This window comes from Leishmania donovani, chromosome 31 (genome assembly GCF_000227135.1).
Source record: "Leishmania donovani BPK282A1 complete genome, chromosome 31".
NCBI classification, from domain to species: Eukaryota; Euglenozoa; class Kinetoplastea; order Trypanosomatida; family Trypanosomatidae; genus Leishmania; species Leishmania donovani.
Window position 1 is genome coordinate 1,253,224 of NC_018258.1, and position 27,500 is coordinate 1,280,723.

Here is a 27,500-nt window from a genome sequence, read left to right on the forward strand (position 1 = left end):
CCGTCCAGCACGCAGGGCACGCCACGCAGCTGCTGCCGTGGTACCCCGGCTGACACTGGCACGTACCTGAGACCTTGTCGCACCAGCCGTTCAATCCGCAGTCCTTGCAGCTCGACAGCGGCACGAAGCGGACGTGCAGCCCACTGCGCAGGAGGCCTTGCGGGATCATGACCGATGATACGTCGTCCACGCCATAGCGGACAAGTCCAACGCGCATTGGAGGGTACGCAAGCATCGGGTCACCGTGCGCACAGCTCGCACAGTCGATGGTGATGTCAATGACGCCGTTGACGTCGACGTAAAGCTGCACAGAGAAGAGCGGCATGGAAGAGTAAGAGTTTCTGAAGGCAACCCTTGTCAGCTGGCCTACCACGCCTGGCGCGCAGCCGCCTTCCTCCTCGCAGAGCTCCTCGCCGCGGGCCCGCTCGGGTAGCAGTTTTGCAGTCCAAAGACCGCCCTTTGCAAATGTGAACAACGACTCCAGTGCCAAGATAGAGAGAGTGTAGTTGCCGTTCACGCACGTGCTACGATAAAGACCGCAAGAGTGTGTGTCGGCTTGCGTGGGGCACGAGGCACCAGGGATGCAGTTCATGATTGATTGCGATGGCGTCTGGAACAGTGGAATGTTCTGCTCAGGGTACTGCAGATGTAGCGGAAAGTAGCCCTTCTCTAGCGTGTAGGAGTAGTTGTGGCTCGACATCGTCACGAAGGGGGTGTCGAAGTCGACGGTGACGTCGTAGAATTTCTGCGGCGCGAAGGCAGCCGTGCTGCTCGCAGGCGTTGTCCACTGCCCGCGTGGACACACCGCCGATGCCAACGTGCTCGCACAGCACGCGGACGTGGAGGAGCACCACACGCAGTCGCCCCCCGTGTCCGCCGTGCACACCGAGGCATCGCCATGTGCGGCGCACCCGTCAAACACGGGGTCGAAGCGGTATGCGACAATGCCGTTCACCGTCGTCGGCGTCGGCACCACCGTGCGCAGCGTCTTTGAGTAGATGAGCCCCGTGCTCGGCATGTACTCGGGCAGCGTGCTGGTGTCTGGCAGCGAGGCGTACCGCATAATGATGGTGCCGTTAGCGTACACCACCACCTGTGCCGTCAGCTGCGTCTGCGCAGAGCCTGTTCCTCCAAGAATCGGCACGTTGCAGTACTCCACAGTGGTATACTTAGCGCTGCCATCGGAGGATTCAAGAGTCAAAATAAAACTCTTCGACGAGCTTACTTCAGTCGTCTCGAACGGCATTGCGTAGAAGGAAATCATGGGCCAGTCGCCACCGCCGTCGTACACCACCGCCGTGTTGTCGGAAAATGCGTACGTTCCACGGAGATCGGCAAAGAAGCGAGGCGGGCAGTACCCGCTGCACATGCCATACGGCGTAGGGGAAAGGAAGCCCATGCTGCTCGCATACCAGGAAGTGCTGTTCCAGGCGTAGTAAGGGAAGCGCACATTCTCGGTGTGGATGCACTCAAAGATTCGATGGAGCGAGTCAACCAGTTGAATCTTTCGGGCCGAGCCCGGCGCGTCGCACATGGTTTCGTACTGGGCCCAGTGGCTCGATGGTTGACGTGACAGGTCCTTCTGAAACACCTGGGCAACGGTGTAGTCGACGATGGAGGCAGCGGCTGCTGTCGCCGTGATGACGAGTATCATGCACGCTACAACAAGACCCGCGACACGGTGAAGCCCGCGAACACTAACGGGCATTGTACCGTCCTGCAGCAAACCACAGAATGCGTCTGCACGACGGAAGCTGGCTGGATGCCTTTTGTGGTGGACACGATCTGTGTCTGGGTGTGTGTGTGGGGTGGGTGGGTGTCAGTCTATATCTCAGCGTAGAAGAGCGCAGAGGGGCACAGAGGAATGTAGACGGTAGACCATTAGCAGAAGACAAAAGATGAGAAGGGAACAGAGAACGCACAGGCAGTAGTGAGAGGAGCAGCCCAGCATTTCGTTTTCGCGCCAGCGTGTACACTGTCCGCCATACGACACATGCTCAGCTTCCCACCGCCTCCGGCCCTGCCACAGGCCCCGTCGCGTGGTGCGAAGCAGCCGTAGGCACACGCGTTGCAGCAAACGCCCCGACGCAGCCGTCTCAGTGCAGCCCCTGCCTCGCGCTCTGCCCACACTCCCCGCCTCGCAGGGCGCCCCGGCGCCGCGCCCTCCGCGACCTGGCCGCCCACATCAGCAGCGAGGACTCGCTATAACTTCCCCACGTAGCGGGTGACGGACGCGGTCACCGCCAGATGTGGCTCTGCACTCGCCGGAATGGAGGGGGCGGGGGGGGGTGAGGGAACTGCCTGGCCTCATAAGACAGAGTCTGGGGCAGCGGGCACCGCGACACCGCGCACGGCGGCGGCCCCCTCTCCGTCCGTCATCAAGGAAGCAGGAAGTGGTGGCTGAGCACCAAGACGGAAGGCAAAGAGACCGCTGCGAGCTCGTCCAAGTGGCGCCATGCGAGGTCGACGGTTCCGCTGCTTATCAGCGAGAGGGGAGTCACTGGACAGGGAACGGTGTATGGGAGAGAGGGCCAGCTTTCGCGGCGTTTGAGGGCGGGGTGGAGGAGAAGTATTACGATGCACGAAGCAAAAGCCGGCCGTCACGGAGCCTGGTGGGGACGTGTACGGGGCATCTTGCGCTCAGGTCATGAAGTTGTGCGAAAAAGACGTGAGTGGGGGATGAGGGGCCAGGAAAGGAGGGCCAACGCGCCCACGCCAACAGGCAAGGGGCAGCAGAGAGGCAAGAGAGAGGGCGAGAGACGGAAAACGAACGTGCAAGACGCAAGACGTCGACCGAAACACTCCCGGGAACGCCGGTGGAGCGTCGATTCGCCCGGGACGTTGCACGACGTCCACTTCCTGTACATGTGAGCAGGCGCGTTTGGAGGCAACGGCGTGCGTCTTGTGCACGCACATGTCTATGAGGATCCGGTCCTACGCCGACGTCTCGGAAGCAATATGCACAGACGCAGCATCCCAACAGAAAAGCAACAACAAAAAAAAACACGCAAGTAGGCAACCTTTTGAGGCTTGATCTGGCGAATCACGGCGTGTCTCTCGGCCTGCCTTGGATGCTCCGCCGCTTGTGCACCCACTCCTGCTTTGCGTGTTCGCCCTGCTCTCTCCTCTTTCTTTTCTGGTCTCACGGATCCAGGTGATGGAGGTCGGTGCGGCTTTCCTCCAGGGCTGCCATACTGCGACCGATAATCTCGTTCAGGGTGCGCTCCTCAGCGTACGGCGGCGATGCTGCTGCAATAGCAGTCTTGTTCGTCGAGGCTGCGCTTTCATCTGCCCCAACAGCCGCAGCTGAGTGACGAGGGACGTCCGCTGCGCGATCAGCGGAGAGCGCAGAGTAGGCGGTTGCATACGCCCCGCTCTGCCACTCCTCCTGGGATATGTAGCGTGCACCAGGGACCAAGTAGCTCGAGTACTCGCTCGCCACGACGGTGGATTCACTGCAGCTCTTGCTCTGCGCACTGGACGCGTCACCCTCATCACTCTGCGACGCTTGCACAGCCTGCCCGTCTGCAGTGCCGCGCGCAAAGTGGCCTTGGATTTGGGGCGTCTGCAGCAGCTCCATAGTGAGAGGCGCCACTCGCGCTACCGTTGTCGCCGTGGATGGCGTCGCAGCAGATGTCCCTTCACGCGCAGCAGACGCACGGACAAGTACCGGGGCTGGGTCCCTATGCGCGCCGACGGTGTCGTCTCGGTGCCGCTGGCGAAGCCTATTTGCGCGTGTAACGACGGCGGCGGCTGCCCTGCCCTGCCGCTCCAGCTGCCTGGCGCGCTCGAGCGGCATGCCCACGATGTCGTCGCGCCGCTCTCGTGTGTCGTCCAGTGCGCGCTCTACCGCTGAAAGCTGGTCCTCGGAGAGCTCCACGTCTCTGGCGTTGCTGGCGTAGATGGGAATGGCAGCACGGTTTGCCATATTGCCACGCTCCAGCAGCTCCGCCTGCACCTGCTGCCACACCGTGGCGAGCTGCTCCTTTGGCAGAGGGCAGCTGAGCGTGCTGTTGTGCCCCGCCCCACGTTCCAAGACAGGCCGCCGCTGGCCCTCCTGCACGGTGCGGGCAACGTAGGACTCCATCGATGCGTCCCGCACCTCCCTCATGCGGATCACTCGTCGCGTGCTGAGGGAGGCAAAGCAGGAGTCGTGAATGACACAGGCGAGACGGCGAACATCGACCAGTGGGGTGTACGCGGCAATCGCATCCGTGCCGTGGGCCGGAGGCAGCGGTTCAAAGAACAAATCTGGGATCGGCTCGTCTGAGATAAACACGCAGAAGGGGGCAAGCATGTTGGTGGCCGCATCGCGGGCAACGAGGTTCCAGTGGAACTCCTGCACCTCGGCAAGGCGCAGCCAGCGAGGGATGCTACCGGTGTCACGCATGCACAGCACGGAGTCATGTGTGACGCAGAGGTACGCACCTTTTAAGATGCGCTTCAGCTTCGGCGTGCTTGCGAAACTACCCGGCATCGACGACTCATGGAATGCCGCAGTGCTGCTCGCCGTGCCACAGCTGGAAGCCTCCCCCAGCGTGTACACGTTGCCTCGCATGAACGTGTAGAAGACGGCCTTATCGAGCGAATGAAACGTATGCCAGACGGACATGGGAATATGGGCGAAAGCGACACCGTTTCGCGGGTCGTACGGAGGCAGTCCGCGGTACGGTCGCACAATGAGCTTGTCGTAGCCGAGTACCGACTGCAGCACATACCAAAACCGACGGAACTCTCGCTCATCACGAGAGCGAAAGATGAGTCGAACCGGAACGACGACACCCTGGTGCAGCAGCTCACCCTTGGGGCCGCGAGGACTCACCAGCGTCTGCACGCCTGCGCCAACGACAGAGTTGCTGGTGAGGTCGGCGGCGCCGTCGCCACTGTCCGCTGCCGCTGCCGCCGCTCGCGCCCGCTCCGCTTCCAGATACTCAAATTGGTCGCGGAGACTGTCGAAAAGTTCTTTCAGAAAGAACGGGTCGCGGATGTAGGCGTCGTTGCTCCAGTTGCAGCGAGACCGCTCATGCTGGGAGAGACCGGCTGCAGGGCAAAGAAGTGGGCCTGCTGGAGGCGTCTCACCGCGCGCCATCGGCCGAGACTCGCCTTCGATCTCGAGCTGATAGAAGTCACGCTCGTTGAGGCAGTGCTCGGCGCTGAACTCCGGTCTTGTGGCCAGCGGCAGCACTCCTGTGACCTTCAACTTGCGCCGCCATGTTAAGCTTGCCGGAGGCACTGTAACCTCACTGACTGCGCACTCCAAGGAGGCGCTTGATGGCGTGACCCGACCTGTGTGTGCAGGCTCCGCAGCAACGTTACCGCTTCTGCGATTATCGTCAGTGGTGGTGGTGGCGTCCGCCGCCTCAGGGGTGTGGCTGTGAACGACAGGCAGCTCGTTCCTGACTGCCTCGGAGTAGTAGAGGTACCGGCGCAATGTGTCAAATGCCACCTGGCGCGTCTGCCAGCAACCGAAGAAGCCGCCCCCCTGCTTCTCCACGTACGTATAGAACATGACGGGCGTCGGAACAGAGGGGCAAGGAGTCGGAGTCCGGACGCAGGGGATGGTGGTGGTCGGCGGGTCGGCCTGGCGGATGAAGCAGGGAGGGGTCACTGAAAAAGACTGGCGAGGTGGGAGGGAAAGCGTCAGCAAGCAAGACAAGGAAAATGAATGAAGCAGACGATAAAAAGAAAGAGGCGCGGGTGGAAAGACGATGAGTAATGCGAGACAGAGCGAAGGAGAAACGCCACGAGACACACGCAGAGGGGCGCGGCGAACGGGCGGAGAGAGCGGATGACTGATCCGGCAGGAACAGGAAAAAGGAACAAAAGGTTAGAGACGCCCGCGATGAATACGCGTGCGCGCGGGCTCCTGATAAAGAGGGGGTGGGTGGGTGGTGGTGGTCGGGGGATGGGGGGGTTGTGTACAGTGATCCTGCCCCTCCCTTGTCGCTCGCAGACAGGCTTTCAGTCGTCTGTCCGCAAGAGAGTAGAGAAAACAGCAAGGGAAGTGGCTTGCATGTGGGCACGTTGCGATTCTATCTTGAACGGTTTAGCGGGCAAGAGCTCAGAGAGGCGCATACTGTACACTAGAGTGCTCCGTGGCTAGGGGAGACGGCGAGTGGGGGCGGCAAAGGGAAGGGCAAGGAGACGGGAGAGGGCGAGTGGGGGCGGCAAAGACTTGAACGAGCCGGATACCATGCGAGTGCGCTTGAGCAACTCTGTCCCCCGACGAGGATTGAGAGAAGGCGCGGGCATGTCAGAAGTGGCACAGGTTGGCCTCGCATCCGCCCTCCTCCGTCGCCGCTGCCGCGCGCTGCGTCCGATTGGCATTTCCTTTGGCTTTTGGCAGCATGGCGCTGTTGCGCAGACGCTGAACACGCTCAGAAAGACGGGCCGAAGTGGATCCTCGGCTAAAGGCCAGCCACGCAAATGGCGTGGGGGTAGGAGGTGAGGGGGTAACCACTGAGGGAAACGCGAGCGGACAACAGAGAAAAGGGAGGGTGGAGGGAGGGAGGGGAGGAGAGGGTGAAGAGGCGGGTGACCCGGCAACACGGCGGAACAGAGAGAGTCACACACAAAACGAAGAAAAGAGCACAGCAGCTCCGGTAGTGAGAAACAGCAATGGGCAACAGAAAGTGGGTGGGGTGGTGGTGGGAGGGGCGGTAAGCGACACGAAATACGATCACCACCAAGCCATGGCATACGCACGTTGTGCAGCACAGCAGGGAAAATGGGCAGCGGCACAAGACAAAAACAATAGCAAGTGATTCCGCGCCGATCAAGAGAAATGCTGTAGAGCGGGAGCCCCCTCCCCGTCGCTGCCGTCACGCAGAGGAGGCGGAGCCGAAGCAAGTGCATGCTGTTCCACGAACGCATGTGCACCCAAAGTGATTCGTGACTTGCATTTCCTTCCCTCTTCGCCGCAGCGCCTCCCGCTCTAATCGGCACAGCCGAAGCACGTATCGCCTCTCTCCCTTCATAAGAAGAGAGACTCTATAGAGGGGCGTAACGCACATGCGAGAAGCGAGCACAGCGACCTCCCGCCAAAACCGCGAAGCACGTACATCGAAGAGAGCACGCACACACACGCACACACACAGAAGAAAGAGAGGATTAGCGTACTAAAAGGCAAGCAATGACAGCACGTCCGCACATCCACAAACAGTACAGAGGGAGGCAAGAGCAGGTGTCAGCCACGCCACCGGTCAAAGAGATTAACGCGACGCCTAAACACCGGTGCGTTCACTGCACCCTTCCTCGCCAGTGGCGGATCACCTACAACAGTACACATTACAAGGCAGAGCAGAGGCGAAGCAAGGAATCCGGAAGAAACGAAAAAGAGACATGCACACACAGAGACGGAGAGAGAGAGACAATACACAGAACAGCCGCACACCGGCCCTCACCCTACATCTCCGTTATACATATAAATATATAGATGTTATGTCCGAGCACAACACTTGATGAGGACAGCACCGATTCGTCGGCATGTGAGGATGAGGCGCCGAGAACGAAAAAAAAGCGAAAATTCCGCTGGAAGAAGTTTGTTACGAGAAAGTTGGAAAAGAAAACGCATTCAGCAAGCTAACGGCCGTCGATATCAAGCGCTGGCTCATACTTCACAGGTATAGACGCTCGCAGCCGCGGCGCTTGCCTACGTTTCGAATCCTGCACGACCCAACGCCCGCATGTATGCCCGCGGCGGACAGGCTCCTCTTCTTTCTTTACGTTTCGACGGAGGAGTCGTCGTTTTTGATGCTCTCTGAGGTGGGCCTGCCGGCTCGTGTCCGTGGGGAGGCGAGGGCCGCAGAAGCGGCTTTGCCCTCACTCCCTTTGCGGGTGTCCTTCGACGGCTCGGCAGAGTTGGACCGCTTGGGGGGCGGCGGCGCCGTCGCCTGCATCGCCGTGATGCTCTTGTTGACAATCTCTGACACGTTCAGCTCCGTACTGGAGAGCAAGGCAGTAACGGTGCCCTCGGCGACGAGCGGGGTCTCGCCCATCAACACTGTGTGATGATCCACCGCAACACAGGAGCTGCCACCCTTTATCTCATCCTCGCTCAGGTAGCGCGCTCCTGGAATCTGGTACTGCACACTGTTGCCGCCAAACTGGCTGCTCGCGAAGCTAGCATTTACAAACCCCGGTGACGCGCCGAAGCCGGCGGCGCCCCCGCCGACGCTGGAGGATAGTTGCGGTGTCCCCAAGCGGTGGTTCGGTAGTTGTGTAAGGCGTGGGTTCGTTTGGGTGAACGCGTTGTCTACGCCGCTTGACATCGCGGCGTCGCCTGAGAGGTTGGGTGCACTCACGTCAGAGAGACGGTGCGTATTCCCGCCTGCGGAGGCGTCCGCCGCCGTCCACGAAGATGCATTGGGAGGTGCCGCGCTAAGCAATATCGGCCGCCGGGGTGATGACGTGGCGGATACTGCAGAACCTTCGAGCTGCGACCCGGCTGATCCGTCGTACGCGCTATCATGGCCCGCGCTGCGTTGGTCATGGGCGTGCTCCAGGTTCGCTACGGTCGTCATCTGGATGCCGCGTGGGTGGCTTGACGTCGCTGCTAGAGTCTCGCCGCGGCCGGGACTGGCCGAAGAATGGCTTGATTGAGGGTCCAAGTGAACCGATGTGGCATCACTGGCGGGCTGCGTGGCAGTGGTTTCATGCAACTGCAATGGCGTCAGGTGGTGACGGCTGTGAAGACGACTGTCCCGTCGCGCTGGTGCTTGGATGCGTTGCGCCTCCTCGTACGGCATCCCCACAATGTCGTCCCTGCTCGCTCTCTCGCGAGCGAGGCGCCTAGACAAGGTCTCAAGCTGATCGCGTGTGAGCGCGGTGTCGTTCGTGTTGTTCTGATAGAGCGGAATGGCCGCGTGACTAATGACACTGGGGTCGCGCGCGGCGTAGATGCCCTGGACTTCCCGCCACACCTGCGCAAGCTGCTCCTTCGGCAGCGGACAGCTTAGAACCCCGGCGTAGCACCGCGCGGCGTCTAGGTCGAGAACGCGCCGCGTCTCCCGCTCGTAGCACTCCACGAAGCTGCGCACGGACATGTCGGCAATCTTAATGTTGATGACGCGCCGAATCTCGAGCGAGGCAAAGCACGTCTCGTGAATGACGTGGCGCATCCGCAGTACCTCCAGCGACGGGCTGAAGCGGCGTATCGCCTCGGGGCCGAAGACGGGCGGCTGCGGTAGAAAGATGATGTCGGGGGATCCGGGATCGGAGAGGAAGGCAACAAACGGGCGGCTGCCCGTCACGTTGTAATAAAACTCGCGCACCTCCTGCAGCTTGATCCACCGCGGGATGTTGCCGGTGTCGCGCATCACAAGGACGCTGTCGTGGGTGATACAGAGATAGGCGCCGCGCAGTGTCACATACAGCTGATTGCCGGCGCTGCGGCCGACCAAGTCGCCGCGCAGGAAGGTGTAGAACACCGTCTTGTCGAGTAACTTAAAGGTATGCCAGACGCACATCGGGATCACGGAAAAGATGAGGCCGTTCCGCGGGTCGTAGGGCGGGAGACCGCGATACGGTCGAGCACTCAGCTTATCGTACCCGAGCACGGTTTGCACGACGTAGACAAAACGGCGGAACTCGTAGTCTGTGCGCATGCGCAGGACTATCTTGATGCGACTGCCGCGGTACACGGAACCACCCTTTGGCCGCGGCGACTCCAGCGTCTGCGTCTTGCGCGCATTCGCCGACACCACCGGCTGGCCAGCGGCCAGCTCCGCACGCTCTCTCTCCATCCGCAGATTCGAGAACTGGTACCGTAGCGCCTCATAGAGCTCACGTAAGAAGAACGGGTCACGAATGAACTCGTCATTCTCCACGGTGCATCGATTCGGCATTCCGGACAGCCCGGCGGACGGGCACAGCAGAGGACCGGGGGCGGGTGTCTCGCCAGATGCCATTGGCCGTACCTCTCCGTGGATTTCGATCTGAAACAGGTCTGTCTCCTTGAGGTGTGTGTCCTCCAGCAGAAACACATGTTCCTTGCCAACTGCCACGATCATGTCCACCTTGATCTTCTTGCGCCACTGCACATCATCCGGATTGTTGGGTGGCGGCGGCGCCTCGTTGAAGTGACGCCGCTGGTTCACTGGGGACACCGGTGGACGCAGGATCAGCTGAGAAACCGCAGGGTTCTCGACAGTGGTGCCAAGACCGGGGTCGAAGTCCTCCCCATCCTCGAAGGAGTCATCCGAAGCGCCGATAGTGGGAAACGGGTTATCGTTGGCATTGGGGTAGGCGATCTTTTCTGGGCTGACGCAGTCGGAGTAGTACAGGTGACGGCGCAGCGTGTCAAAGGCGATTTGCCGCATCTGCCAGCTGTCGAAGAAGACGCTGCCCTGCTTCTCTGCGTACGTATAGAACATCTTGAGAGAGGCGGGAGGTGGGGGGGGCAAGAGGAGAATCGATATGCGTTGATCGGAATCGGAGGTGGCGGGGGTGCAGCGGAAGGGAGCAAGTGCTGTGAGTGAAACCAGCAGGATGTCGAGTGGCTCCCCAATATGGAAGAGGCGATGGCGCAGCTACGGATGAGTCATGGAGGGTCCGAAGGCTCCGACCCGAGGGGAAGGGGTGCTCACGGCGTATTCCCCTCCTGCGAGCCAAGCACCGCGGCAACCAAAACCCAGAAAAAAAAACGACTGAAAAAGAGGCGGCAGATGTACGCGCAAGCGGTACCGTGTGCGCTTGAGCGCGTACATGCACAGTAGGAAGTGGCGGGGCGAAGGGTGATGGGAAGTCGAAATGGTCGGCGCGGAAGCCAAGAGAGAGAGGCGGAGAGAAAGGCTCGCGCTCATTGAGACCGACGATAAGGACACGATGGAGGCAAGCAAAACGCAAGGAAAACAAAAAGAGTGCAGCAGCTGCCTGTCGGCCTCACCTTCCGCGCACGCAGTGACCTCGTCGCGCGCTGTTCGTAGAGTTGTGAGAACAACAGGTCCAGAGGGAGGAAGATCAAGAGGTGGGCGAACACAGACAGAGACAGGAGCAAGCCGCGGACAGACGCGCACGTGCACACCGGGCGCGCCTTTCGAGCCCCATGGCAACCTCCATCTTAACCTTTTTTTTTCTGCTTTGCAACGTGTACACGCTCCGCCATACGACACATGCTCAGCTTCCCACCGCCTCCGGCCCTGCCACAGGCCCCGTCGCGTGGTGCGAAGCAGCCGTAGGCACACGCGTTGCAGCAAACGCCCCGACGCAGCCGTCTCAGTGCAGCCCCTGCCTCGCGCTCTGCCCACACTCCCCGCCTCGCAGGGCGCCCCGGCGCCGCGCCCTCCGCGACCTGGCCGCCCACATCAGCAGCGAGGACTCGCTATAACTTCCCCACGTAGCGGGTGACGGACGCGGTCACCGCCAGATGTGGCTCTGCACTCGCCGGAATGGAGGGGGCGGGGGGGGGGGGGAGGGAACTGCCTGGCCTCATAAGACAGAGTCTGGGGCAGCGGGCACCGCGACACCGCGCACGGCGGCGGCCCCCTCTCCGTCCGTCATCAAGGAAGCAGGAAGTGGTGGCTGAGCACCAAGACGGAAGGCAAAGAGACCGCTGCAGTGCGCTAGGAGGGAGGGACGGGAGGAGACGACGAACAACGACGAGAACGAACAAGGAAAGCAGCGGAGATGCACACAAGGAAATCGCAGTGTTTGATTGAGTGTACGCTGGATAGTGGTTGAGAGGGTGTGCTGGAAACGTGTGAGGAGAGATACCAGAGTATGGCAAAGGTCGTCACTTCAGCACGCCCTCGTGTCCCTGCTGAGAGTGCGCAAACAGATGCCGAGACGAAGCGGGGCGTCCGTTTTCTGCGGCACGTGGCTTTGGAGAGCGACCGACATATCGAAAGTGTGCAGATGAGTTTGTGTGTGGAGAGAGGGGGCTTGTGTAGATATGCGTGGGTGTTAACGGAAGTCTGCTCAGGAGGAGAGCACCGTCAAGGCACAAGAAGGAGATCAGACAAAGAGAAATGCGAGACACACGCACACACATAAACGGATAAGGAGGATGCAGATTGTGGCATGCCACACAAGCATTGGTGCTCGAGAAGCCGACAGCCGATGTGCGCGTCCACATCCGCAGCACTGCCCACGGCACCGTAGCAGTTTAAATCATGTGCCTCGTTGGGTCGCTTTAGAGTCCACAGATGGTGGAGCAGATGGGGGCGTCAGGCTCGCCAGAGGGAAACAAGCAACGCCAGCGCTGGCCGAAGCGAGCAGCACCGCCTATCCACTCAGAAACAACGGATGCCGGCTGAAGCAGCACACGTGCACAAGCCCTCACACACTTCTTGCAGCCTCTCACAACGAAAGGCGACACAGACAACAACAGTAACAGTAGAGAAGCGAGGGGGTACCAGCGCGTTCTGTTCCCTCGCAAAACCATGAAGAAAGCAATGGGCAGATAACAAGTACAACAGCGGCCCACGGACTCTGAAGAAACCACGTCCATCGCTCGGTGACGGCTGATATCCGACAACCCTTTGCGTGCTCGGCATGGGGACACTAAGAAAGACAGGAGGAGATGACTTCGCAATGCCACGCTGGCGATGGACCGGCGCCGCGAAGAATCCACTGTGAAGACACGCGAGTTGAGCGCACGCCTTTGGCCTGCTTTTTATCCTTTTCCTTTCGCTTTCCATTTTCGCTCGCGATCACGCGAGCGTCACCATGAGCGAGAGAGAAGGCAGCGAAGGCGCTGCAGCCCACAGGCGCCGAGATACCATTCCGAGGCATCACTCTCAGCCCATCAGGAGAAGCTCAAAGAGGGTCTCAGATGCGCCATCGACCACGACCGTTGTGCCTTCTCCCCTCTCAGTGAGGTAAGGCGACCGGCGAGATGAAGGCCACCATTTCGGGACGGGCCTGCAGACTCGGAGAGGGAGAAGATGCTGCATCACTCCGGTGGTCCTCGTCTCGACGCCCGCCGTACCCGGGGAGCATCTCCGCCGTCAACATCACCTGTGTCACAACACCGCCGCCAACGGGCACAAACGCCGCGCCGTCGGTGTTCATCACAACACCGTCCTTCATCTCCGCAGCCATGGCACCGGCAGCGTCCAAGGCTGCCTCACCTGACGCACCTGCAGCGGCAGCAGCGGGTGTCGTAGTGCCTGCCGAAGCGGGTGGTGCGCGAGACTCAGGACGCTGCAGCATGGATTCCATGTCCTCGCTGTCAAAGTCCTCGTCGCTCTCCTCATCCTCGTCAGCCGCCCGTTCGTTGGACATGTTCTCAGTCGTGTGTGTGACCTCCTTGGGAGAGCGGCTGCCGTTCGTAGCGCTGTCGCCGTGGCCCGCAGACGGCGAGTGCGCCCGTTGCAAGGCGCTGGAAAAAGCGCCGCCCGAGATCGGTGCGGAGGCAAAGGAGTACGGGGCAGAGACAGCGCCAACCGGTGCTGTCGTTGACGTGAGGCTGCTGCCGAAAATTCCAGGAGCGCCGCAGACCACTTTCACCGCCTGAGCCGACGGTGCGGCAGAAACGCCGCGCTGGTTGGCTGATGGCACCACACCAAGGCGCTCGTGCCCGCCAGACGCCGCGCCGGTCGGTTGGGTTGCCAGCTGTTGCTGCGCTGCCGGCTGTCCATGGTGTATGGATGAGTGGATGTCGCTTAGGTGAACACCCTTCTGCGCGGTGGCAACCGGCGCAACAGGAGGCGCCGCCGTCGAGAACCAGAAGTCAAGAGTCGCGGGGTCTGTGTGGTGCTGAGAGGGGACGAGGCCGTAGGTGTTCGGTTTCGAGGAGGCGGGTCGCGTGGATACAGGTGTGGACGATGCACGCTGAGTATCCCTTTGTGGCGGCAGACCTGGTGATGCAGGTGGCGCGCCGATGGCGGCCTCGCGACCACCAGTGTTGGGGCGTGGCGGAAGCGCCGACGGAGCGGCATCCTCTGGAGGCGTTCTGGAAACCGGCGCCGTGGTGAGCGTGATATCCGGAGCCGCTGAGGATTCCTGCGTCAGCCCAAGATTCGTTCCTGCAGTCACGCTTGCAGGCTGAGGAGGCCGCGACAGAGGGGGCTGATGATGTCCAGTGGCATTCCTTGCAGCCTCCGCAACGCCGGCATTGCGGCGATCTGTGCGGGTGACGAGCAACTTTCTCTTCGCCCGCAGTTCTGCGCCACGCGACGGCGGCGCCATCAGCTGCGTCATGGTGGCCGGCATGAAACTCGCATTGGAGTACAACAAGTCCTGTGGTGGTAGAGCTGAGCGCAACGACTTCTGGCTAGCACAGGAGGGCGTCATGCACGGCGTGCTGCGCGCCGCTGCGTGTACGCCGATGGCGCCGCTACTGGCGGGCGCAGAGACGGGTACGGCAACTAGACCTCCGCCGGTGCTGAGATGTTGCTGCTGGCGCGACGGCACCAGCGACTCTACCATGTGCGCATGCGATGCGGCGGCGGAAGCCACAGACGGACGGCGCTGCGAGCGACTAAGGGCGGCCTCGTCGTCGTCCTCGCTGTCCTCGCCCTCCTCGCGCTCCAAGGCATGGTAGAGGTCCCTCTTGAAGGTGAAGTGGCTCGGTGTCTTGGAGTTGTCCCAGCGCCAGCGCAGAGGTACAGCACCGGTGCTCTGCTGCTGCGCAATATACTTGAACACGTCCGTGTACGTGTTGGAGAGGTCGCTGATATGGCAGAGAATGTCGTACTCCTCAATGTCCTCGGCAGTTTGAACAGAGAAACGGCAGCTGGAGATTGGGGCCAGCGCCACCTCCTCACCAGCGCGCAAGCGCTGCATGAGCAGGCGCCGCACCATGCTCACAATCCCCTCCACGCACTCCTCCGAGTTGAAGGTGGAGTTGGGCGGGTAGCTCGGTATAATAGGGATGAAGACAAAATCCGGGTACGGCTCCGCGGCCCGGATAGAGATGAAGGAGTGGTTGCTGCGCAGCACGTACTGCACGCCGACGATGTCCTCCAGGTCCAGCCAGCGAGGGCATTTGCCATCCAGCTGCAGCAGCAGGATGGAGTCGTGCGTGATGCAAAGGTACCCTTCTATCCCGCGCACCTCACGCTGCTGCCGCACGTACACGACGTGGCCGATCTGGAGCGAGTAGAAGACGACGTCGTTAAGGCGGCGAAAGGCGTGGCGCAGGTGCAGCGGGACAGTTGCGAGTGCGATACCGTTGCGGGGGTCGTAGGGTGGAAGCCCCGCGTGCAGCGGGCCGCACAGACCGTGGCGCACCAGCGCCTGGCGAACGCGCAGGCTGACGATGCGGAATACATCGTAGTTGGCTGCGCGGAACTGCAGCTGCACCGTCTTTTCGTCCTTTGCCTTGCCAACTCCTTTTGTGCTTTGCTGGCGCCGACTGAAGAAGCTGTAGCTACTCCGCGTGCTGCCTGTCGGTGTGGACGGAGGTGAGTTGAACGCCACGTCATCGCCATCATCTGCGTCGCAGTCGTCGCTGCCCTCCTCCGTTTCCGCCTCCGACGCCGCCACGGACGTCTCCTCCTCGTCCTCCTCGTCGTCCGGCACGAGGTCGATGTCCCGAAACATGTTCTCGTCCTCATCCTCGAAGTCGTCGTCGAGAGACTCGTTCACCGGGTAGCTCGGCATGTGCAGGAACCCCGACGGAGACTCCGGCTCCGGCACATCGTTCTCGGCGTTCAACAGCAGCGGCTGGTTCACACCCGTGGTCTTCGATGCGGCATCCTCGTCGGCATCGCCGTCACTGTCGCCGAGACGCACAGAGCTGATGCGAGATGTGCTGTAGTGCCGCGAGACGGAGCTCCACAAGGAGAAACTCTTCTCGGACGTTCCGCCGATGCTGTGGTTACCGGAGCTCGCCACCTTTCCACGGCTACGGTGCTTCCCCAAGGGTCGCTCGTAGCCGACCACGATGAGGGTGAGTAAGATGCGCTCGTCAAAGTCGCTGCTGCCAGGCGCGACAATGTACTCGTCTGCTGCGTATCGCAGCTGCGTCACCTTGACCTTTCCACTCCACTTGACTTTTCGACTCGAAGTGCCGCTGGAGGAGTTGGGACATGCACCGGAGCTGGGGTCGCCGTCGTGGCAGCGTGTCATGACCTCCTCAATATCCGCGCGGCTCAATGACTTTGTGTAGTAGAGGTACCGGTACTTGCTGTCAAAGGCCACCTGCCGCACTTGCCAACGCTGTGTGAGCGGGCTCTGCTTCTCCAAGAAGAAGTAGTGCATGTTCAGTACTGCGTTCGGGAAGGCGGAGCGAGGGAGCACGAGTAGGATAAGAGCACCGCGTAAAGCGAAGTAGGAACAGCGAGAAGTCAGCACAGAAAAGTAAACGATAGGGACGATGGGCAAGATGACAGATGCACCCCACCAGAAAAGCGCAAAGACCCTAAAACTGGGGCGTAGGGGGGAAGGGTCCGGGGAGTAAGGGAGGGGGGGGGGCGTGCAGAAACAGAGCGGCAGCACGATAGAGGCAAGTGGGCGATGTTAATGAGAGAAACGGGTGGTGGGGGTCAGGGCTGCCCATCGCTTTCTTCTCTTTGTTTGACCCCTCCCCCTCACCTCTGCAGAGATGGCCGCTGAGCGCCCAGTGCACGAACGCCTTTTCCTTGCTTGCCCCTTCTCCAGATGGAACCTCGAGCCGGCGCACTGGAGGTGCCACGAAAGGAGTTCGTCGGCTCTCGCCCGCTGTGCGTATCGGGAGGATAAAGTAGCAAAGAACAGGGTGCAAATCACGGCGCAGAAGAAGGTTGTGAAGAGAGGGTGCGGAAGGGGTGGGTGGCAGCTTAGGCCTTCGCTGCTTGACAGCTGGAAGACGCGGCGTCACAGAGATCAGCAGGCGGGTATGTGGTGCGGGTCCTCTTCGAGTTTCACTCACGAAGGCGCCGTGTGGGGGAGAATGGGGAGGTAGAGGGTAAGGTCACTCACGCTGAGATGAGCAGCGAAACAGGCAGACGTGCACGAAACAAGCCGAGGAAAAACCAGGAGCCGGTGATCAGGGTAGAGGCATGAGAGACGGTGGGAGAGCAGCAGCGGGAGGGGAGAAACAACACGGGTGCGAAGCCACAAAAGAAAACGTGAACGTAGTTGACTGTAGAAGAGCAGATGTGAAGTCCAAAACGCAAGAAAACACAAGCGGTCAGATGCGCGTCTGTGCGAGTTGAAGCCACTCCCTCTCTCTCCTTCCCTCCGCCTACTGCGTGCTGCTGCTGCCGCGTGCGCGCGCGCGAGAGAGGAGGCAGGCTGAGGTGTGCACGCTGTGTTGCAGTGGCAGCTTTCCCTCAACGACACCACACTCCACGCCCGCACAACTCACGCGTCTTTGTGTAAGAGCGCAAAAAAAAAAATCGGAAAGGTTAGACGGAGAAAAAAGGGAGAGAGGGAGAAAGATGGGAGCAGCTCATGTACGTGTGTGTGTGGGGGGGGGGAGAGGGCGTCGGTGAGCGAAAGAGTCCCAGTACGTATAAGGAAAAGACTTGATCAGAGGAAGTGGCGGCGTTACGCGGAAGGGTTCGGAAATATTGTGGCATCCAGCGAATGATGGCAAGCGTCGGTCTTTGTGTGTGTGTGTGTGAATGGGCGTTGGGGGAGGAGGGGGTTGGTGTAAGAGAACTGCGCAGCAACCCAACAACAAGAGGAGAGGAGAAGGAAGCAGGAGAGAGAGAAGGGGGTGGTGTGGATAGCGCAGGGAGCGGCAAAAAGAAAACGGAGAAGGTGGCCAGGCTCAACACCGTGAATGACCAACAAAGGAATGCAGAAGGAGAGAGAAGCCCGACCTGCGAGTCATTGGCCCTACCGCGTGAGGCCGCATCAGTTCCGCGCCGCAACCACATCCGAGATTTGATCCTCGAGGTGCACTCGAAAAGGGTCTCCCCCAAAAACGAGGAGAGCACCCACACCGTTGCGAGTCGTGTGCCCGCGCACATGACACAGACACGCTCTAAAGGACGAGAACCGTCGGCGGAAAGCTTCTGCCATCGCGTTTTTCGCTTCGCGTTATTTTTCTGCGTTAAGTGGAAGACCCCGCCACAACTGGGCGCCATCTTCCTCCCTATAGACTACGCAATGTACTATGTGAGTGCCCCGCTTTCATTCAGGCACTACGTGGGTGCCAAACATAAACAAACGTTTAAAAGGTCATCGTGCTCATCCGACGGCGGGTCCGCGTAGCAACATCGCAACTCCCCTGCCGCCATCCCGTGAACCTCTGTCAGCACCTCCAGAACTCGAAAGAAGCCGTGCGAAGCGGTCGCGGCTCGCTTGAGGCGGGGGGCGGGGGGCTTCTGTCCACTTTGCAGGAGGCGGCATCATGCGACAGCCGGCCAGCCGCTATCCCACAACAGCGCGCGTGGAGCTGCCGTCGGACGTGCTCGCACGACACGCCCTACTGCCTCTCCGAGCTTCACTGCGTTGCTACACCCCTCACTTACTTGAGTGTCGGCCACAGCTTCGGGTCGACGCACACGTCTACGCAGTGCACGATGGCAAAGTACTGGTTGTAGCAGTGCGGCTCCTTCTCGGGGCTGACGGTCTTGATGCGCTCCAGGCACGCGTTGTACGCGCCCACCTTCTTGGCGCACTCGTTCGCCAGGCACTCCTTCTCGAGGTCCAGTTTGATGTCTACCGGATCGGACGCCATGGCGGGGCAGTCGAAAAGGCCGGTGGACTCCTGAAATGTGGGCTAATCAAAGAGAGCTGCGCCGTGGGCTGCGCAAAAACCGTCGCCGTGAGGCAGTGGCGGTGTCCCGTTTGTGGGCCGTCGCACAGGTTGTTAACGGGGAGGAAAGCGGAGAAAAAATGGGGACGGAGAGCGAGGAAGAGGGGTTGGAGTACATCGGGTGGCGTTTCACGTCTTGAACAGTCCCACACGCAGCGTGCGAACCCCCCAATAAGGGCGCCCTCTCCTGAGCAATGCGTGCAAAATAGACCTGCGCTGCATATCTCGTTCAGGCGAGGGCAGCAGAGACGACGACGGCAGTGCAGAGCTGTGCGTCAGCACAGCATCTTGTCGCCCTCATCGCGTTGTGATATACACCCCTTCCTCGACACAGATAGGTTCGCCACATCCGCGCTGGCGTGGGCCAAGCAACTAGCTCGAAGAAGCAGCTGGCATTTCGTTTCGTGTTCTGGTGAGCTCTCTTGCCCACAATGAACATCTGCCGCATCGCATCACTTCACCGAGAGAGCCACCAAAGTACGCCTGCGCTGAGATCGCATTCACTGCTGCCTCTCTTCTTGGGCTTTTGGACTCCCGTGTGCATGCACGGGGCGCCAATCATTGTATCAGGCGAAAACGACCGCAGTACACGGACACGGCACCGACAGCGCACCTACATAGGGCGCACCTCTAGAGAGGAACAAACGAAATAGCCACCGAGAAAAAAAGAAAACGGCGGCGGGAGAGCAACGCAAAGACGATGCAGCACCGTTGCCGGGAACGTCTGGGGAGACACATAAACAGGGCGCTGCACAGAGAGGCGAAGCAGACTCCACCGTCACGTCGTGGCCAACGCGCAAGAGCGACGCTATACTTCGGTGCTGGGCTACATCTAACAACATGAAAAAAAAAAGGAAGACAATGAGAATGATAATGATGCTGCCGCACCAAGACGAGGGAGGGACGAGAGAAAACAGAGGGGCTGAGAAGGTGCTGCTACAGCACACGCAGAGTCTTCTTGCTTGCTAGAACCATGACGATTAGGTGTGTGCGCGCGTCTCTGCACACAAAACACAGACGAGATGCTCTCCACCTCACATAACGGTGCAAGGCTTGTACTGCTCGTTGTAGTACCGCTCATCGTACCGATTCTGCAATTTCTGTACGTGCCCGCGCTGCGCGTTGATTCGGTCCGCCTGCTGTTGAAGCCTCTTCATCGCCGCGTTGAGTGGTACCCGCGACACGCGCAGCCGCACCTCAGCACTGTAGGCGAGCTCGCCGGTTCCGGCGTCGTTGACACCGCCTTCAAGTCGCACGTTGCACTCGACGGGGTTGAATCGATCTGCGAGAGTACCCTCTCGGACGTTGTCCTTGCCGGCCCACAAGGCGTCCATGGAAAGGAGGTCCAAGTCTGCCACGCCGACGGACGCCGTCTCGAAGAGCATAACGCGCAGTCTGTCATACTTGTGCACAATGAAGTAGCCGCAGCCGCTGCTGCTGCTGCTGGCATCTGCCCACGCGAGCTTCTCGCGATCCACGAGGACCGGGGATCGGTACGGCTTGTTGTCAAAGACGGAGACGCTGCCGTGCGCCGGAACGATGCAGTTGGTCTGCCCAAATACCCACGCCTCGCCGTGGCACCGGAAGCGATCCGGCATCTGCGGCTGCACCTCCACGACTTCCAAGAACTGTACGGCAATCGCGAAAAGGTCGGTACGGTTGTCGTAGTGCTTCATCTTTGACCACATGCACTCATAACGATCGCGCAGCACCGTGGTTTCTGCCGTGTCGCTCGCAGCCTGCTCTCGCGCAGCCTTGACCGTCGTCTCGCCACGTCCGCCACGCCGCAGGGAGGCGCTGGTAGCGGGGTTCCAGCCCACCATGTTGTTTTCGCGGCTCAGCACGAGACGCGTGTCTGCGGTACCGGCCGTCGTGTCCAGCGGAGCAGCCTCACTGCTCTCCCCGCCGGAGTACGGCGTCGCGTTACCGCGACGGGCAGCCTCGGCTTCGGCGACGCGACGGCGCGCCGCCGCGATTGTGTGGCGCTCGACCGTTGCAGCATAGGCCATCATGCACTGCAAGTACGGGATCACGCGTGACAGGCCCTCACGTGGGTCGACCGGGACATACTGGTGGATGGGTACCAACTGAAACAGCGGGACCTCCTCCTCGCGATCCGCCTCGAACTCCGACATGGCGACACCGCCGCTGTCGTCAGCGCGAGACGTCACAGAGGCGCTACGAGTCTGGCCAGTGCCGCTGACCGAAAGAGGGCGGCCGTGCTTGTGAAAGTACTGATCAATACGGCGGCCGTTGGGGAAGAGAGCTCCAAAGGGCTGCGTGCCAGTCTTCACCAACGCGCCCAGCACCACCGCACGCACTGGCTGCTCCTTGTTCTCGGCGTCCTTGTAAGAGGTCGGTAGCTGCTTCTTGACCTTCGGGTCGTGAGCTTCGCGGTTGAGCGGCCAGCGATCGACCTCCATGGAATGCGGATTCATCACGGTGCGGTTTTGCAGGCGCAGGTACAGGTCCGGCACGTCGAAGATGGACTTGCACGTCCGCTTTTCGGGGCCGAACGACTCCATCCATGTGGCACCGACGACTATGCTGCTCACGTTGCCCGGCACACGGTACGTCAGCAGATCTATGAACTCCTCATCCCCGGCCGCGTTGGAGCCGCAAAGCGCGTCGCCGGAGTGCCGAGCCGCGTCCCGCGCCATCGACCGCAGCTTCCCGTTCTTCGGATACAGGTGGTCGACGTAGTTGTGGTTTTCGTCGAGGAAGACGAGGAAGGCGTCGATGTCGTGCTCGCCGCTCCAGCCCACGCCAAGGCGCACGTCGGACAGTGTCCACGACGCGATCCCCGCCTTCACCTTTGACAAGGAGTAGTCCGGCACGTTCTGCAGGACGTCCAGCAGTGACCGGCGCGGCACGCCAAGCACGTCCATCATGAGGGGCAGCGTGTCGACAAAGGAGTAGCCGAACGTGCGCACGTTGAGCTCCCGCAAATCCCACTCCTGCGCTGCGGCGCCGCCGTGCACGCTGCCCCAATCTGTGCCGTCCACCCCCTCCTCCTCTTGCGACGGTGGCAGACGAATCAGCATGGCGGCCAGGTTCGCTGTGCCGTTTTCCGTCGTCTGCCTCACGTTCATCACGCCGACGCGCTCGCTTGTGGATTCGTTGTAGACGATCAACTTCGCCCGCGACAGCACCGTGAAGTCTTGGCCCGTGTAGCTCGACACGGTGATGAAGATGACATCCGCCTCACTCGGTATCTTGCTCATGAAGAACGTGAGAACCTCGTCGGCAAGCTCGCGATGACGGCACGGACGACGCCGTAAAGGTCGCTGACCCGCACCCACCTCATCATCAGCGGTATCCTCGTCATAGCCGATCGCCTCATCCGCTGCGCGCTGCACGTCCGCAAGCTGCTCCTCCTCGTAGAGGCGATCAAACACATTCGCTGCGGCGTTTGTGTAGTCGCGCGTGCCCAACATGCCACCGCGCGCCGTCGCCTGATGCCTTGCTCTCCGCCGCAGCTGCTGGTGGCGCCGCCCTGCGGCGAGTGCGAGGCCGGGTAACTGATTCTCATCCTCGCCGCCGACTGTACTGTCGCCGCTCAGAAACATGTAGGGCAGCAGCTCGGGGTCCACCATGTGGTGTGCCCGCAGCGCCGTCTCATCGGTGCCTTCTGGGAAGAGGTGGTTGAAAAAGACAACGTCCAGAAAGCGGCCCTCCTTCGTGAAGCAGACGGCGCTGAGGTCGAGGTCGACCGGGTCGGCGCCGATAAAGTCCCACGAGAGCCCAACCGACAGCACGATGCTACCCGGCACGCGAAACACCTTCTGGCGCACGTCCGCGCACGACATGAGTGTGGCCTCCGTGAGAGAGCGGGTGCGGGCGTCGGGACAAAATAAGGGACGACGGAGCGAGCCAAAAGGAGGGGCGCTGCGGTGCAGATGAACGACTTCGCCGGGGCACGTAGCGCGGGTGTGGTCAACGAAAGAATACACAGCGAAATGTCAGCAGAAGGGAAAGCAAAGCAGGTAAGTGTGAACGACACGGTGTTGGGCCTGTGCCCGTGAAGGTGGACACCGCGTTAAAGAGAGAGAGGCAGTGAGCAGCTCACGTGCAGAGGGCGTGTAGGCGCAGTTGAGTGCTACGGGGAAGCCGCCGGTGCACTAGAGATACAATAAAATGGCGCTGCCGTCCGCTCATTAAAAGGACTGGACGTTGCGACGCACTCAGCATGTGGACGAGTATGCGTGGAGCGCGAGGAGTCGATGTAGGCGGGCCTCACCGTACAACAAAGAAAAAAAGAAAATAGGAAATCCGAGATCGTTCGAGGAGACGGCGGAGCCCAAAGAAGAGGGGGAGGGGAGAAGGAAGCAAGTTGAAGCCCAAGGCAAGCCACTTGACCCTTTACTCGTACATGCACGGAAAAAGGACGGTTCAGCAGAAATGTGTCGTCATCAGCTGTGCAGAGCGCACGCACGGGTGTGCAGGACATGTGTGATCGCACCGAATCCTTTTTTCTGTGGGGAGAGGGGGAGGGTCCTCGAGAACCCAGCGGCTCATCGAAGGGTGCGCTGAAGCGCTCTCGACCATCTCGGTTCCAATCACCATAGATGGCGTTTCGCGTTTCATTTTTTTTTTCGTTATGGAAGTGGTTCGCGCAGCACAGATAAAGCCACAGTCACCCTCCCCCCCACACACACACACCTCCCGTCCCTTCCATGTCTCTCTCAGATTCCAAAGAGAGAGGGAGGTTGGTAGACAGCTAACTGGTGTATTCATCTGACACTCTCTTCCTTACGTACCACGCCCTGGTGTGTTAGTGCGAGGAAGCTTACTCAGAGACGCGATCGAGATGGGGTGGTGACGGATGCCACTTGATCGCATCACGCATGGGAAGTTCTATTCCTTCTGCTCAGTCGCGGCGGTGTCCGTGGCCCTCGTGCGTTCTCGTTCCTCGGCACTTCAGCCCCACCCCTATTCCGCTCTCACGTGAGCAGCAGCAGCAGCGCCTCCTTTGTCGACACGTATGAAAAGCCCAATAATACCGTCGGTATGGAGTAGTTCTGACCTGCGCACACGGTCCTCACGCACTCAGTGAAGCATACACTCGGGAAGGGCACGAAGGAAGGAAAGATAGAGATGCGGGAACGACAAAAAAAAAGACGCGACAGAGAGCACACAGCCCAACGATTGCCACATCACGCATACAAGTATCCTCGTGCAGGACACCCGAACGCACACGTACGCCGTCCAGACCAATCCTCCACGGCGGGCTGTCACCCCACGTTCGCTTTCGTTTTATGTGCAAGTGTCGTCACTGATGACTGGGCTGATTCGTTCATGCCAAAATGAACCCCATGAGACGACAGCGCACCTTCGGGCTTGCCCTGCTAATTCTGCTCGTTCCACTATTCCATGTTGCTATAATATGTTGGCGAGAGTGCTCTGAAGCGTCGAAAAGGACGAGGACGAGGGCGAGGGAGAGGGAGCAGGACGAGCGCACACACACATACGCGTACGCAACTCACCGCCACAGCGCTTCCTCGCTCACGCGCGTGCTGCACACGCACAAACTACAGGTCCTCCTTATCCTCGCTGTCGCCTTCGTCTGGCGTGTGGTCAGCGTGCTCGCCCACATTCGGCTTCTCGGCTGCCGCCTCCGCCGGCTCTTTCGTGGCCTCCTTCTTCTCCTCCGCCTGGATGAGATCTCTCTCCTTCTCTGCCATGGCGCCGTACGTGCTCTTCACCACACCCAACACCTCCGTAATGTCGTCACCGATGATTATGTCATCGAAGATGCTGCCGCCCTCCACCTGCCAGACATCGATGCCGACGTACTGCAGCGGCGCCGGCGCCCTGTACAGGTTCGGGTCCTCCTTGTAAGCCGGGTTCGGGATCTGCCTCGCTGCCCACTTGCCCTTGTAGTCGGGGTTATGGATGCGGCGCGGCGTCCACGCACCGCGGTAGTTCGGGTTCGGAATCTTCGGGGCCTCCCACACGCCGTCTTCCGCATCGTCCCAGTCCACCGGCTTGACAGCCTCAGAGTCGGTGATGGTGGCCGGCTCGTCGTCCCAGTGCTCCGGCTTCGTGTCAGACGGATCGTCCATCATCATGTCATCCACCCAGTCCGCCGGCTTCTCATCCGTCGGGTCAGGGATGGTCTTTGGCGGTAGCATGTCCCACTCCTCCTCAAACGACCCTTCCTGGATGTGCATGCCATCGACGTACAGCTGGTACGTATTGTTTGGCGCGATCTCGACCGTGTAGACGTGAGTGGCCTTGTCGGTCTTTGGCCTCCACAACTTCTTCCAAAGGTGGTTCGTGCCGTTGTAGCTCAAGATGAACTGCAGACGGGTGCTGGAGCCACAGGTGTCGGGGCCGAACATCAGCCAGTACGCAGACTCGCCGTGTAAGTCCTTCTGGTCCAGCTCGGAAAAGAACTTGAGGTAGGTGCCGCCGCACGTAAGCTTTTGCTCGTTCTTGACGGAGAAGGAGACAACGATCGACTTGCCGTCGTTCGAAACTGCTTTCGGCAGCTTCTTCGAGACAGCGTAGAACTTGGCGTCCTCCATGAGCTTCAGGCCCTGCTCCTTCTCAGCATCCACGTGAATCGCACCCACCGAGAGCGCGACCTTGCCGTAGTCGCTCGTATGCTCCGACTGCACCCACCCATCCATGGTGTTGAACTCCTCGTGGAAGAAGATCTCCGCCTGGACAACGTACACGCAGAGAACCAGCACGCCAACGACGGCGGCCAGCATCGCCCGCTGCGCCATGATTCGATCGTGGTGAAGCACAGATAAAAGAGAGCGCAGTGCGCAAACGAAAAACGAGCCGCAGGCGCTAGACACAGTAGTCGCAGAGAATAGGGATAAGACTAAGGTATTGCCTGTCTGTGTATATATGTGTGTGTGTATGTTTGGGGGAGGGGGAGGGAGGTATTTCCGCCAGTCGTGATCCGCGCCACACGTGACGCGCATCGGGATTGGGCGAGACAGGCGAGAGGAGCGGGGAGTGGCAAAGAAGGAGGGCAGGACCATATACCGCACGTCACGCCACGCGAAAAGGGCGAGGGCAAGAAGGTTAGCGGCACCGTACAAGGGCCTGCAGGTGCACAAACCGCACTCAACACCCGGGAACAGTAGCGTTTCACAGAAACGTAGGACAACAGCGCTACGCGAGAAGCCCCCTCCCCTCCGATTCCGCTCTACAACAATACCGAGGTTGCCGCCTCTTCTTCTCGCGATCCCCTCAGAGAGATCAGCTCGACATCTGTGTCTACTCGTTCTCGTGGCTTCTTGCATTAAAAAGGGATTCAGACACAATTCAACACACGGGCGCGCGCGCACACACACCGCCACCTCCTCCATCAAAGGGCAGCCATTCTCAGCCTCGGCAACTCAAACAGACAGATGCGCGCAGGCGCACACGCACACACGTGCAAAATCATTTCGTCATCTCTATCTCTCTCTCTCTGCCGGCAACGCGTTAGGCATGCCGCGGTCATTGCCCTTCATCTGCTTGCAATCGAAGGCGATCACACACCGAGGGAGACGAAGTGCTGTGGAAGCGAAACACACCTTGGCCAACACCGTATGCGGCGCAGACGTACGCATCCTTCGGCCGCCACGCCACGGCAAGCCAACGGAAATGCCCGGGAGAGAGATCGCCGCCATATCCACGGCAGGCGCGTGCACCAGAACCTGTTGCAAACACGCGCATGACGCCCACGTAACAGAGAACGAGGATGCACATGACGCAAACGCGAAACGCGCCGCCAGTGGGGCCGAGGAGGGTCAAGCGTCCTTTCCTGCTCTCTGTTGCCGCTTTTCGTCAGCTTCACGGCTCCTCCTGCTCCTCGGTCGGCGAGAATTCCTGAGACGGCTGCTGGGTGGGGTCGTAGGGCGCACTCGCCCGTGAGCTGGCCGCGCCGCCGAGAGAGCCGAATCGCTCGCCGTTCGACGCCTCGTACGGGTATGGCATGCTGCCGCCCTCGCCGACGGATAGCTGAGCACCGCCGGGCATAGGCATTCCAGAGGCGGTCACGGGTGCGTAGCCGTACGCAGTAGAGCGGGCGACTGACTGTAGGTGGTAGGAGGACAGCTCGGTATCAAGCGCACTCGCGCTCGGCAGCGCCGACGACGCCAAGTACGTGGAAGCACCAGAGAGGTGGTGGCTGCTGTGGTACTCGGTCGTGTTCGAGGCGGCCAAGACCGTTCCCATCACCGTCGGCAGAGCACTGCTGAACTGCACCTCGCTCGCCTCGATCGGGATGCCGCCGTACATGCCAGCTCTCTCATGTCGCGGGTACACGGAGGAGGCACCGGCGGCAAGGGAGCTGTTCTCGTGCACAGTCGACGGCGGCAGCTCGCCGTGCGACCCCTGCAGCGTCGAGGAGCCCGGTGCGACGGATGCGTCGGTGTGGTACACGTTTGAGGTTCGTGCCTCCGTAGCCTTATCGAGCGGGACCACGTGCTGCAGCTTGCTCATGTCCAGCAGAAGGTCAAACAGGCCGGTGCCGATGCGGGCCTGATTGCCGAGTACGAGGCTCGCAGATACCCCACGCACCGGATCCTTCTCGCCAAACGCGGCCGCTGTCATGAGCACCTTCACCGTTTCCTCGAAGGAGCACCGCATCAACGGCCCGGATGTCTCGCTGCGGTTGATGCCAGTGCGGCTGACGGCCATCAGGTAACCGCGCTGGCACATGGTATCGACAAGGATGGTGTAGTGGCGGTAGTTGATGTTTAGCCCGTAGGCGAGATAAGCCTCGCGCAGCTCGGAGAGCAGCTTGCGCCGCGCCGCCTCGATGCCCAGCACCGTCACCACCTCAGGGATCTTGTTGCTACTGGTCTTGGAGAAGTCGATGATGTTCTTGCCCTCGTTGTTCACGACGCCGACGAAGATG

The 27,500-nt window shown here is 60.6% G+C and overlaps 8 protein-coding genes across 8 annotated transcripts in view; all 8 read right to left on the reverse strand.

Moving 5' to 3' along the window:
• Position 1: 1 nt before the first annotated feature.
• Positions 2 to 1,708, reverse strand: LDBPK_312610 (hypothetical protein, conserved; the record flags this gene model as incomplete). The annotated part of the gene is made up of 1 exon (XM_003863300.1): positions 2 to 1,708. A coding segment is annotated over one exon (1,707 nt), but the record flags the coding sequence as incomplete, so codon positions are not given.
• A 1,434-nt stretch (positions 1,709 to 3,142) lies between these two features.
• Positions 3,143 to 5,509, reverse strand: LDBPK_312620 (hypothetical protein, unknown function; the record flags this gene model as incomplete). Its single annotated transcript, XM_003863301.1, has 1 exon — positions 3,143 to 5,509. One exon carries the CDS (start codon positions 5,507 to 5,509, stop codon positions 3,143 to 3,145), a length of 2,367 nt encoding a protein of 788 aa, XP_003863349.1.
• A 2,212-nt stretch (positions 5,510 to 7,721) lies between these two features.
• On the reverse strand, positions 7,722 to 10,373 carry LDBPK_312630 (hypothetical protein, conserved; the record flags this gene model as incomplete). Its single annotated transcript, XM_003863302.1, has 1 exon — positions 7,722 to 10,373. The coding sequence occupies one exon, from the start codon at positions 10,371 to 10,373 to the stop codon at positions 7,722 to 7,724; it is 2,652 nt and encodes an 883-aa protein (XP_003863350.1).
• A 2,437-nt stretch (positions 10,374 to 12,810) lies between these two features.
• LDBPK_312640 (hypothetical protein, unknown function) lies at positions 12,811 to 16,146 on the reverse strand (the record flags this gene model as incomplete). Its single annotated transcript, XM_003863303.1, has 1 exon — positions 12,811 to 16,146. The coding sequence occupies one exon, from the start codon at positions 16,144 to 16,146 to the stop codon at positions 12,811 to 12,813; it is 3,336 nt and encodes a 1,111-aa protein (XP_003863351.1).
• A 2,197-nt stretch (positions 16,147 to 18,343) lies between these two features.
• Positions 18,344 to 18,556, reverse strand: LDBPK_312650 (ubiquinol-cytochrome-c reductase-like protein; the record flags this gene model as incomplete). The annotated part of the gene is made up of 1 exon (XM_003863304.1): positions 18,344 to 18,556. One exon carries the CDS (start codon positions 18,554 to 18,556, stop codon positions 18,344 to 18,346), a length of 213 nt encoding a protein of 70 aa, XP_003863352.1.
• Positions 18,557 to 19,668: 1,112 nt separating this feature from the next.
• LDBPK_312660 (hypothetical protein, conserved) lies at positions 19,669 to 22,443 on the reverse strand (the record flags this gene model as incomplete). The annotated part of the gene is made up of 1 exon (XM_003863305.1): positions 19,669 to 22,443. The coding sequence occupies one exon, from the start codon at positions 22,441 to 22,443 to the stop codon at positions 19,669 to 19,671; it is 2,775 nt and encodes a 924-aa protein (XP_003863353.1).
• A 1,722-nt stretch (positions 22,444 to 24,165) lies between these two features.
• Positions 24,166 to 25,368, reverse strand: LDBPK_312670 (calreticulin, putative; the record flags this gene model as incomplete). The annotated part of the gene is made up of 1 exon (XM_003863306.1): positions 24,166 to 25,368. One exon carries the CDS (start codon positions 25,366 to 25,368, stop codon positions 24,166 to 24,168), a length of 1,203 nt encoding a protein of 400 aa, XP_003863354.1.
• Positions 25,369 to 26,431: 1,063 nt separating this feature from the next.
• The window catches only part of LDBPK_312680 (RNA polymerase ii largest subunit), a gene marked incomplete at both ends in the record, with an annotated part of 4,989 nt that continues 3,920 nt past the window's right edge, over positions 26,432 to 27,500 (reverse strand). The window contains one exon of the mRNA XM_003863307.1: positions 26,432 to 27,500. This exon is cut by the window's right edge and continues 3,920 nt beyond it. Coding sequence (XP_003863355.1) covers positions 26,432 to 27,500 — 1,069 coding nt within the window.